Source organism: Chiloscyllium plagiosum, chromosome 7, assembly GCF_004010195.1.
Source record: "Chiloscyllium plagiosum isolate BGI_BamShark_2017 chromosome 7, ASM401019v2, whole genome shotgun sequence".
In the NCBI taxonomy this organism is placed as follows: Eukaryota; Metazoa; Chordata; class Chondrichthyes; order Orectolobiformes; family Hemiscylliidae; genus Chiloscyllium; species Chiloscyllium plagiosum.
In genome coordinates, this window is record NC_057716.1 from 40,743,864 (window position 1) to 40,756,734 (window position 12,871).

General features: G+C 39.7%; 1 protein-coding gene across 8 annotated transcripts in view; it reads left to right on the forward strand.

Annotated features, from left to right (window-relative positions):
- Window positions 1-12,871, forward strand: part of cerkl (ceramide kinase-like) — a 185,510-nt gene that overhangs the window by 25,475 nt on the left and 147,164 nt on the right. For 6 of the 8 annotated variants that reach the window (XM_043693484.1, XM_043693482.1, XM_043693485.1 and 3 more), the window contains exon 2: window positions 10,171-10,257. The exons of the other annotated variants lie outside the window; for them this stretch is intronic. In XM_043693484.1, the coding sequence (XP_043549419.1) occupies window positions 10,171-10,257 (87 nt within the window). The remainder of the gene's footprint in view (window positions 1-10,170; window positions 10,258-12,871) is intronic. 8 annotated transcript variants of the gene reach the window in all.

The following is a 12,871-nucleotide window of genomic DNA, read 5'->3' on the forward strand; positions in this document are numbered from 1 at the left end:
GAATAAGACAGTGTTATTTTCTGGGTCTGTAGATAGTGATATGCACTTCTTGTCAGATGTGGGAGTTTAAAGAGAGTTTAACGGTTACTGCAGATTATATCTGCCATAAATGCTGTTGGCTGCAAATCTTATCAGATCAAATGGATCGGTTGGAGAGACAGTTAGAAGCAATGAAGAATTTGCAACAGCAACAGTATGTGACGGATGGTAGTTATAGGAGGGGGGGAAGTCTCAGATACAATCATATAGATGGGTTAACTCCAGGAAAAGTAAGAGAGGTAGGCAGCTAGTGTAAGAGTCTTTTGTGGATATACCCATTTCAAACAAGTATGCTGTTTTGGAAAATATCGGGGGTGATGGATTCTCAGGGAAACGTAGCACGAACAGCCAAGTTTCTGGTATTGAGACTGGCTCTAATGCAACGAGGGGTACCTCTGGTCCCAAGAGATCAATTGTGTTCGGGGATTCTCTAGTCCAAGGTACAGACAGAGTTTCTGTGGCCAGCAGCAAAAAAGCAGAATGGTGTTGCTTCCCAAGTAACAGGATCAAGCATGTCTCAGAGAGGGGGCAGTATGTTCTCACGGGGGAGGGGTGCCAACAAGAGCTCATTGCCCACATTGGAACCAACGACATAGGAAGGGAAAAGGTTGAGATTCTGAAGGGAGATTAGAGAGAGGTAGGCAGAAATTTAAAAAGGAGGTTCTCAAGGGTAGTAATATCTGGATTACTCCCGGTGCTACGAGCTAGTGGGGGCAGGAATAGGAAGATAGAGCAGATAAATGTATGGGAGAAGGATTCACATTTTTGGATCATTGGAATCTCTTTTGGGTTAGAAGTGACCTGTACAAGAAGGATGGATTGCACCTAAATTGGAAGGAGACTAATATACTGGCAGGGAAATTTGCTCGGGAGGATTTCAACAATTAAGGTGGGGGGGTGGGACCCAGGAAGATAGTGAGGAAAGAGATCGATCTGAGACTGGTACAGTTGAGAACAGAAGTGAGTCAAACAGGCAGGGGCAAGGTAGGACTAATAAATTAACCTGCATTTATTTCAATGCAAGGGGCCTAACTGGGAAGGCAGATGATCTCAGGGCATGGTTAGGAATATGGGACTGGGATATCATAGCAATTACGGAAACATGGCTTGGGGATGGACAGGACTAGCAGCTTAATGTTCCAGGATACAAATGCTACAGTAAGGATAGAAAGGGAGGCAAGAGAGGATGGGAATGGCATTTTTGATAAGGGATAGCATTACAGCTGTGCTGAGGGAGCATATTCCCGGAAATATATCCAGGGAAGTTATTTGGGTGGAACTGAGAAATAAGAAAGGGATGATCACCTTATTGGGATTGTATTGTAGACCCCCTAATAGTCAGAAGGAAATTGAGAAACAAATTTGTAAGGAGATCTCCGCTATCTGTAAGAATAATAGGAGGGTGGTTATGGTAGGGGATTTTAACTTTCCAAACATAGACTGGGACTGCCATAGTGTTAAGGGTTTAGATGAGAGGAATTTGTTAAGTGTATACAAGAACATTTTCTGATTCAGTATGTGGATGTACCTCAGAAGGTGGAAAACTTGACCTACTCTTGGGAAATAAGGCAGGGCAGGTGACTGAGGTGTCAGTGGGGGAGCACTTTGGGGCCATCGACCATAATTCTATTAGATTTAAAATAATGATGGAAAAGGATAGACCAGATCTAAAAGTTGAAGTTCTAAATTGGAGAAAAGCCAATTTTGACGGGATTAGGCAAGAACTTTGCAGTAGGAGTATACTTAAGAGGGAAATCAGGAGGGCAAAAAGGGGACATGAGATAGTGTTGGCAAATAGAATTAAGGAGAATCCAAAGCGTTTTCACAAATACATTAAGGACAAAAGGGTAACTTGGGAGAGAATATGGCCCCTCAAAGATCAGCAAGGCGGCCTTTGTGTGGAGCTGCAGAAAATGGGGGAGATACTAAACAAGTATTTTGCATCGGTATTTACTGTGGAAAAGGATATGGAAGATATAGACTGTAGGGAAATAGATGGTGACACCTTGCAAAATGTCCATATTACAGAGGAGGAAGTGCTGGATGTCTTGAAACGGGTAAAGGTGGATAAATCCTCAGGACCTGATCAGGTGCACCCTAGAACTCTTTTTGGGAAGCTAGAGAAGTGATTGCTATGCCTCTTGCTGAGATATTTGTATCATCGATAGTCACAGGTGAAGTGCCAGAAGACTGGAGGTTGGCTAACGTGGTGCCACTGTTTAAGAAGGGTGGTAAGGATAAGTCGGGGAACTACAGATCAGTGAGCCTGACGTCGGTGGTGGCAAGTTGTTGGTGGGAATGTACATATATTTGGAAACGCAAGGACTGATTAGGCATAGTCAACATGGCTTTGTGTGTGGGAAGTCATGTCTCACAAACTTGATTGAAGTATTTGAGGAAGTAACAAAGAGGATGAGGGCAGAGCAGTGAATGTGATCTACATGGTCTTCAGTAAGGCGTTTGATAAGGTTCCCCATGGGAGACTGATTAGCAAGGTTAGATTTCACGGAATACCGGGAGAACTAGCCATTTGGATACAGAACTGGCTCAAAGGTAGACAGGGTGGTGGAGGGTTGTTTTTCAGACTGGAGGTCTGTGACTAGTGGAGTGCCAAGGATCCTCTACTTTTTGTCATTTACATAAATGATTTGGATGCGAGCAAAAGAGGTACAGTTAGTAAGTTTGCAGATGACACCAAAATTGGAGGTATAGTGGACAGCGAAGAGGGTTACCTCAGATTACAACAGGATCTGGACCAGATGGGCCAATGGGCTGAGAAGTGGCAGATGGAGTTTAATTCAGATTAATGTGAGGTGCTGCGTTTTGGGAAAGCAAATCTTAGCAGGACTAATACACTTAATGGTAAGTTCCTAGGGAGTGTTGCTGAACAAAGAGACCTTGGAGTGCAGGTTCATAGCTCCTTGAACTTGGAGTCGCAGGTAGATAGGATAGTGAAGACAGCGTTTGGTATGCTTTCCTTTATTGGTCAGAGCGTTGAATATAGGAGTTGGGAGGTCATGTTGCGGCTGTACAGGACATTGGTTAGGCCACTGTTGGAATATTGCGTGCAGTTCTGGTCTCCTTCCTATTGGAAAGATGTTGTGGAACTTGAAAGGGTTCAGAAAAGATTTACAAGGATGTTGCCAGGGTTGCAGGATTTGAGCTACAGGGAGAGGCTGAACAGGCTGGGGCTGTTTTCCCTGGAGTGTCAGAGGCTGAGGGGTGACCTTATAGAGGTTTATATAATCATGAGGGGCATGGATAGGGTAAATAGGCAGTCTTTTCCTGGGGTCGGGGAGTCCAGAACTAGAGGGCATAGGTTTAGGGTGAGAGGGGAAAAATATAAAAGAGACCTAATGGGCACCTTTTTCACACAGGGTGGTACGTGTATGGAATGAGCTGCCAGAGGATGTGGTGGAGGTGGCACAATTGCAACACTTAAGAGGCATTTGGATGGGTATATGAATAGGAAGGATTTGGAGGGATATGGGCCGGGTGCTGGCAGGTTGGACGAGATTGGATTGGGATATCTGGACGGCATGGACTGGTTGGATCGAAGGGTCTGTTTCCATGGTTTACATCTCTAACACTCTAAAACAAACACATAGCTTCAACATGTGCATAAAAAAGAAGAGACTAGTTTAAGTAAACTTTGGTTCCTTGGAGGATATTAATAATGGAAAGAAGATAGCAGAAACTTTGAACAAATATTTTTTATCAGTTTCATGGTGAAAGACATACAAGCATTTCAATAATCGTAGAAAATCAAGGAGCAAAAAAGGAGCGAGGAACTTAAAAACAATCATCGTTAGTTTTTGTAGTAGTTTATATCTAATGGGGTAAAGACCATCAAGTCCATTGGACCTGATAGTTGCTGGAAAGGGTCTTAAAAGAAGTAGCTTCAGCAGTAGTGGATGCATTGATTACAATCTTCCAAAGTTCCCTAAATTCTGGAAAGGTGCCAGTAGATCGGTAAATTGCAAAAGTAACATCTCTATTTGACGAAGGAAGGAGACAGAAGATCATAGACCAGTTAGCCTAATATCCGTCATTGAGAAAAATGCTGAAATCCATTATTAAGGAAGTAGTAGCAGAACAAAAATCATAATCAAATCAAGCAGACCATCATTAAGGATGTAACAAAGTAATTGGAGAAAGGGGATCAAGTAGATATAGTGGATTTAATAAAGGCATTTCATTAAGTTGCCATGTAAAAAGCTACTGCACAGTTTAAGAGCTCATGTATGACTGATAGCATAGTTAGAGGATTGGCTAAATAGCTGGAAAAAGAGGCAGTATAAATCAATCATTCCCAAGGTGGCAAACTGTTAAATTGTAGTGTGCAACAGGGATCATTAAAATTCCTCAACTCTTTAAAGTCTATTAATGACTATGATGAAAGGACTAAATGTATTCAAATTTGCTCATGATACAAAGCTAGCTGGAAAAGCAAGTTGTGAGGAGAACAAAAAGGCTAAGGAATGGTCAAAAGTTTGTCAGATCACATGTTTGGAAATGTGAGTTTATTCACTTTACGAACAAGAATATTCAAGGGAAATATTGCTTTAATGGGAAGAGATAGAGACTTAGAGTTGGAAAAGACCCTACGGTCCAACTTGTCCAAATAACCTAATCTAACCATTTGCCAGCACTTGGCCTGTATCCCTCTAAGTCCTTGCTATTTATATAATCATCCAGATGCCTTTTAAGTGTTGTAATTGTGCCAACCTCCACCACTTCCTCTGGGAGCTCATTCCATACATACACCACCCTTTGCATGAGAAAGTTGCCCCTTAGGTCCCTTTTAAATGTTTCCTCTCTGACTCTAAACCTATGCCCTCAAATTTTGAACAGTGCCAAAATAAAGCCAAGATCTGGTAACTTCAAGCATGAAACATAAAGATTAATTTACAGGCACAAGAGGTTAATTAGGAACACAAATTGAATGTTGACCTTTATTGCAAAGGAATGAGTGTACAAGTAGGGATATAATGTTACAACTGTACATACAAGGCATTGATAAAGCCCTAATTGGGATACTGCATGTAATTTTGGTCTCCTCATTTAACAAAAGTTTGCTTGCTTTGATGGCAATTCAGAGAAAGCTATCCCTAGATTGATTCCAGGAATGAATGAATTGTCTTAATAAAGAAAGTTTAAGGATGTTGGACCTATGCTCATTGGAATTTAGAGAGGTGATTTTATTGAAACATGAGATTCTGGGGGCTTGACAAAGTGGACATTGTGAAGGCATTTCACCTTGTTTGGGGATTTAGAATTGGGGCACATAGTTATTGTATAGGGATCTACCATTTAATAGTGTGATGCAGGAGTTTCTTCATCGTCCAGGTTAAAATCTTTGGAATTCTCTACTCCAGAGAGCTGTGGGGTCTGGGCTGAGCTGAGTGATTGATTGTCGAGAATCTGTTGCTGGAAAAGCACAGTAGGTCAGGCAGCATCCAAAGAGCAGGAGAATCAATGTTTCGGCCGGAACCCTTCATTAGGGCTCCAGCCTTGAAACATTGATTCTCCTGCTCTTCAAATACTGCCTGACCTGCTGTGCTTTTCCAGCAACACACTCTATTCTGATCTCCAGCATATGCAGACCTCGCTTTCTCCTGAGCTGAGTCATTGAATAGCTTCAAAGCTGAGAAATTATTTCTTGAACCAAAGGGGAGTGTAGGCTTATAGGGACCAGGGAGGAAAATGGAATTGAAGCAAAGATCAGATCAGTTGTGATCTTCTTGAAGGAGCGAGCTCAACGTTTTGTATGACCACTTCTACTCTTAGATATTTCTTATGTTTCTAAACCAAGCACAGGAATGTGCTTCTCACTTCTGCATACTTTTTGGTTGGATTGCAAGATTTTTTTTTTAAGATTAGATTCCCTAAGTATGTAAACAGACCATTTGGCCCTCCAAAGAGTAACCCACCCATATCCATTCCCCTACATTTACCCCTGACTAATGTACCTAACACTATGGGCAATTTAGATTAGATTAGATTAGATTAGATTACTTTCCAGTGTGGAAACAGGCCCTTCGGCCCAACAAGTCCACACCGACCCGCCGAAGCGCACCCACCCAGACCCATTCCCCTACATTTACCCCTGCACCTAACACTACAGGCAATTTAGCGTGGCCAATTCACCTAATCTGCACATTTTTTGGAGTGTGGGAGGAAGCCGGAGCACCCGGAGGAAACCCACGCAGACACGGGGAGAATGTGCAAACTCCACACAGTCAGTCGCCTGAGGCGGGAATTGAACCCGGGTCTCTGGCGCTGTGAGGCAGCAGTGCTAACCACTGTGCCACCGTGCCGCCCATAAGCATGGCCAATTAGCATGGCCAATTCACCTAACTGCCACAACTTTTGGATTATGGGAGGAAACTGGAGCACCCAGAGGAAACCCACGCAGATAGAGGGAGAATGTGCAAACTTCACACAGACATTCACCCAAGGCTGGAATCAAACTCTGGTCCCTGGCGCAGAGAGGCAGCAGTGAGATATCATTCAAAGCACTAAAAAATTTGGTCCTTTTGAAGGTGAAGGTGAAGGTTATGGATCAGCAAACAAGTGCTAAAACATCTTGACTGAATTGTTTCTTTGGGCTGAATTTTCCTGTTATTTTTGGAGAAGTGTTTTCTCGAGTGAGATCCAAGCATAATTCATAGTCCGTAGTTCGCCATGGCCTATGTTAACTTTTCTCGTGCAACCTTCCACTCTTAATTTCATTACTTATGCAACTGGCCTTTGGCCTGTCTTGTGGAAGGAGATTGGAAGTGCTCACTGTTCCTGGGACTTTGTGATATTCATGTGCTGGCAACATATTTAAAATTCAGCTCCACAACACTTAAGGTGCTACAACAAGAAAGTACCCTTAACACTGATGTTCCACTGCTGTCACTGAGGAAATGGCCCAGAAAGGCAAGTTAACTCATCGGTTTACTGACAGGGACCTCGTGTTTCTGGTGGATGTAGTGGTGGAAAAGAGGGTAGAGATTTTTCCTGACCAGCAAAGAAGGCCACCAGAGTTAGCGAATCTGGATTAAGATAGTGGCCTGAGTCAGAACAATGTGCTGGAATTCGCATAGTGACCATGAATCCATTGTTGATTGTCAGAAAACCCATCTGCTTCACTAATGTCCAATTAAGGAACAAAACTCCCATCCTTACCTAATCTAGCCTATGACTGACTCCAGACCAACAGCAATGTGGTTGATTCTTAATTGCTTTTGGCAATTAGGGATGGGCAATAAATGTTGGCCTAGCTAGCGACACCCTTATCCTGTGAACGAATGAAATAAAAAGTATAGGGAGAAGATCACAATGCTACATGCCATTTTCTCTACCTTGTGCTTACAGGACTAGAGCTCACTTTAACTCTCATTGAACACTTTTCTCTCACAAAGACTCATGCCTGCAAGTCTCATTTTTCCAGCATCTTCTCCATTCAACAGCCTTCCCATTCTTATCTTCCTAAACTACTGACCATTCCTGCACTTAATGCCTCCTATTTATTAACTGGCTCATCTCATCTCCTACGCTTTCCCAGGATCACCACTAATCGCTCTTTGATTTGCTTTCATCAGATGCAATACTTCCCTTTGTTTCATTACAGGGAAAGAGTGGACAACCCCCTGGACTGGTACCGCCACAACATGGTGACTTGTTACAATTTAGCATTCAGTTTGAGAGAGAGAGAGAAACTCTGGGTCAGAAACAACTGTGTTAAACTTAACTAAGGGGTAATTACAAAAGAATGAGGGCAGAGTTAGTTGGAGTGAACTGGGAAGGGAATTTTGCAGCAAAGATCGTAGAGGAACAATGGCAGACATTTAAGAATATAGACCATGGCTCACGAGAAAAGTATATCTCAGTAGGAAGGCTCAATGCCAGGAATGGCATAAACTAACCGTAGCCCTAACCAAGGGAAGTAAGGATAGCTGCAAATTGAAAGAAAAAGTGTACAATGTGGCAAAGACTAGTGTTAAGCCAGAGGATTAGACAAGTTTTTAAAAAAAATCTTAACAAAAGATGACCAAAGGATAATAAAGAGGGAAACTTTGAGGATAAACCTCTAAGTAATATCAAGATGAACAGGAAGAACGTTTTTTCTTAAGACATATACAAAGGAAAAGAAAGGCCAAAGAGAACATGGGTCTCTTCAAGATAGAGTTTGGGGAAGTAATTATGCTGAACCATAAAATGACAGGAATTGAATAAATACTTTGCATCAGTCTTCATGGTAGAAAATCTGAATAATCAAAGGGCAAAAGGAGGAAAGGAAATAATTGCAGTAACTATCGGTCACGGAAAGGTATTAGGGAAACCATTGAAGCTAAGACCAATAAGTCTCTGGACCTGATGGGATGCATCAGGATTTTTTGTGAAAAAATAGCTATAGTGATAGTGGATACATTGGTAATAATCTTTCCCAGAATCTAAAGATTCTCTGATGTCCCTGAAGATTGGAAAACTGTTTGTTGTAACACTTTTATTCAAAAACGGAAGGAGACAAACAAAAAAAAAGGAATTATGGACCATTTATCTTAATGTCTGTTATTGGAAAAAATTTAGAATCTTTTATAAAAGATCTATTAGTAGAATAATTAGAGATACACAATATGATCAAATATTGCTTCACAAAGGGGAAAATCATGCCTGACAAGGATATTAGAATTCTTTGAGGAGTTAACAAGCAATGAAGATAAAGTGAAAACAGTGGATGTAATGTCTTTAGATTTTCAGAAGATATTTAATGAGGTAGCATACGTTAGGCTACTAGAGAAGAGCACTGGAATTTGGCAGTAATATAGTCACATGGCTAGAACATTGGCTAGCTAATAAGACAGAGTTGGGATAAGTTAGGATGGCAGCCTGTAACTTGTTGAGTGCCACAGGAATTATTGCTGGGGCCACAATTATGTATAATATATGGTCATGAATTGGATGAGGGAAGTGAATGTAGTATTGCCAAGTTTGTGGAAGACAGAAAAATAGGTGGGAAGGCAAGTGGTGAGGATGACACAAACGGTCTGCAGAGAGACATAGACCGCTTAAGGGAGTAGTCAAAAATTCGGAAGATGGAATATCATATGGAAAAATGTGGGATTATTTGGCAGAAAAAAATAGCTGAATATTATCTAAATGGGGAAAGACACCAAAAGGTATAGCAGAGTTTTGGAGGTCCTTGTGCATAAATCACAAAAGTTAACATGCAAGTTCAGCAGGTAATAGGGAAGGGAAATGGAATGCTGGCCTTTATTTCAAAGTGATTTGAGTTTTAAAAGTTATGCAAGTCACTGGTTTGAATGCTGTGAACAGTTTTGATCCCCTTTTCTAAGGAATGATTTACTGGATTTGAAGGGAGTCTAGAGAAGTTTCACTAAACTGTTTCTGGTTATGGAGGGATTTTCTTATTTTAATGTTGAGTAAGTTTGACTTGTACTCATTGAAATCTAAAAGAATGGGAAGTTTTCTTATCAGAATATGTAAAATTCTAAGAGGGCCTGACAGGGTTGGTGAAGAGCTTGGGACCAGAAGGATAATCTCAGAACAAGGGGTCACCCATTCAAGTTGAGGTGAGGAGGAATTTCATTAGAGGTGGGGAATCTGTGGAATTCTTTACCACAGGCTTATAGAGACTGGGCCGTTAAGAATTTCAGTGCTGAGATAGACAACATTTTAATCATTAAGGGAGTCATTAAGGAAAGTTGATGTGAGGCTTATCAGATCAATAATGATCTCATTGAATGCTGGAGCAAAGTGGCCTGACTGAATGGCCTATTTTTACTACTTGGATTTTATGATTTGAACGATCCACCTATGATCGTGAGACTGGTTGCATGTGATTTGCAGGACTGACTGTGGCTAAATCCTTGGACTAGAACTAAATGAGCTCTTTGAATAGTGCAGTGGTATCCCCCCTGCCTCACTTAGTCCTCCTTGGCTTCAGTAAGGACTGGTCCCCTTAGACTTTCATGCGTGGGAAATGTTTGCTGCTTAAGTTTCTGGCACATGTCAGTATGACATTGATGTAGCATTCTGCAATAGAACTACATGTCCATCTCCTTAAGTGATCAGTGTTCTGAACCATGACCGGCTGTTTTCTTACTTATGTGCCAAAAGGCAGTGCAACCCATAGAGGCATTGGAAGAACATTGATGATGACAAGAGGAACTGAACAAGATAAAAGACTGAATTGTGATGGAGAAGGTAAGCAGCATTACATTGGGACTAGATTATAATCGTTTAGTAAAGGAGAATTGATATTGGCTACAATGGAGAAAGTGCTGCAGAATGAAGGACTTGGGGAATCATTGATAGGCTGAAGGTGAGGCGAAATGGATGTTATACATGTGGAAAATATTAGGAAGGTAATATCATGTTTTACCGGGCTCCATCAACAGAAAATTGAGCCTGCTCCCCTCTCCAAGTTCCTTTTAGTTTGTCATCCAATACCATGCCATTTCCCATCCCAAAACAGAAAAAAAACAAGAGAACTAGAAAACAGAAGGAAACAAAAAAGAGAAACATCCAAAAGTCATGATGACAAAGACAACCAAATAGAGTCTGAGGATTTTAGCCAAAATGAGCCATACCGTAGGAGATGCACAAGACATAAATTAAAATAATTGTACATTATATTTTGGTGTCACAATGTTACTGTGTAAAATGTTATATTATACTATAAATTTCAATTAAAATGTCAACAGTTGGTTGTATTATGTGGCCGGAGATACTAAAATATATTTTATGTATATGTTTTCGTCTAATAGATTTTATGACAAATATGCTTCTTGTTAACTGTGCTATGTTGGAGATGCCTAATATTGCACTGCCTGAAAAATTATAGGTAGAATGATTTCAGCAAATGTCATTGTAATTTCTCACTGCTTTATCTATGATTCCCTGGATGTGATAATTTTCTTATAACTTGGTTTCTAGTAATCAAACCACTTCAACAATTCTATTAATTGTCCTTTCATTTTAATACATAAGTAATGTATCTACATGTAAAAAGCAATCAGCAATGATTGCAAAGCATGTTTCAATAGAAATAGTGAACTTGAAGGTATGCATAATATATAAGGGTGTTGGATCTGCATAAAGGCAACTTGCTAATCGGTTTTCAAAGACAGCAGATGCTATTTCTATCTCCATCAAAAATGATATAAATATTCTACAATGGGTGCAACAATTTGTTTTAAACTATATTGCAGTTTTGTTTTCTTAAAAAAAAACGCTGCTGTATCGAGCTGTAGATTTTTAACATTTGTTTTAAACAATGATTTAAAATAAAAAATGGTTACGAGGTTTTTTGGTTTTTCTTTCAACCTGAATTTATTTATTTAACTGTACTGGTTTATTGACAAAATAAAGTATTTACAATATATGCAATGGTAAATTGCTTTTTAAAATTGTTACAAAATCTTTGTGTCAGCAGTCTTTTTGGCATGATAACAATACTTATGATTAAGTGGTAGCAGCCACTGTGTTTGAAGATTAGGATGGTGATTGTTACTGTGACTCATTGGCAATGTATTTTGCCAATTTTTGGTATTAAGTCCTGGTTAGCCCATGCATACAGTGAATGTAATTAGTGTTCCAATGAAGCTAGTACCCATCTGGAAGGAGTAACTTTTTTGTACAAGGTTGGACACTTTTTTTTGTTATTTAATCTTTAGACCTCTTACCGTGAGTGAAATTAAGATTTGGTCCAAACCCATCTTGTCATATTGATTATGTTAATGGAAAAATTGAGCCTGATTGTGTACTGAAGCTTAATTTAGTGTAATGAAAAATCTTTTGTTCATCTTCATTTTAATTCTGATACTAATTATGTAACTTGTGTAGAAATAAATTTATAAATGGCATATGGTGGTTTAGTCTATAGACGACGGAACTAAAACATAACCAAACCAGAAGAAAATGGTGATTTCATTACAATGTGTAAGCATTTTACTAAACGTAGATTAAAACTTTTAATGAAATAGCTTACTTAGAAGCAATAATGTCTCTCTATTTAAGGATGCAAACACCCAGAATAAATCTTTGAAATAGCAGCTGAACTTTAGATTACTTACTGTCACTAATCCATTAAATAAAATGCAGATGAAGTTGGAATGTAGGTGATAATCTGTCTGTAAATAAACATGGTTAAACATTGTCCGCAAATATTTTTATACATTTTTGAATCTTGCCGACTTAGTTTCATTGCTTCCTTTTATATAAATGTCCTAACAGATATGAGATGCACTTTTGTACAAATTTGCCTTGTACTTGGCTTCATTCATTATTAAAATGTAAGTATTTATTCTTATGGCAAATATTCCAACACCCTTTATAATTAATATGAAGAATGTTTATACACTTGTATTGAACAAAAAAGAACTCCTTGCAAAATCAAAAAGAGAATACAAGTATTCAAGGCAATTTTTTATTTTAATAAGACATAACATATGGCCCTTCGAGCTTGTTCCACTATTCAATAAGATCATGTCTGATCGTTTCATGGCCTCGGCCCCACTTACCTATCCTCTCACCATAACCCTTAATTTTTTGAACAGTAAAGGAATTATCAATCTTAGCATTAAAAACATTTACTGAGGATCCCTCAACCACTTCCCAGGGCAGGGAATTCCATAGATTCACAACCTCCTGGGTGAAGAAGTTCCTTTCAATTCAATCCTAAATATGCTCCCCCTAATTCTGAGGCTATGCTTTCTTGTCCTTGTTTCACCCGCCAGTGGAAACATCCTCTTCTATCTTACTTATTCCCTTCATTATTTTATGTTTCTATAAGATCTCCCCTCATTCTTCTAAATTC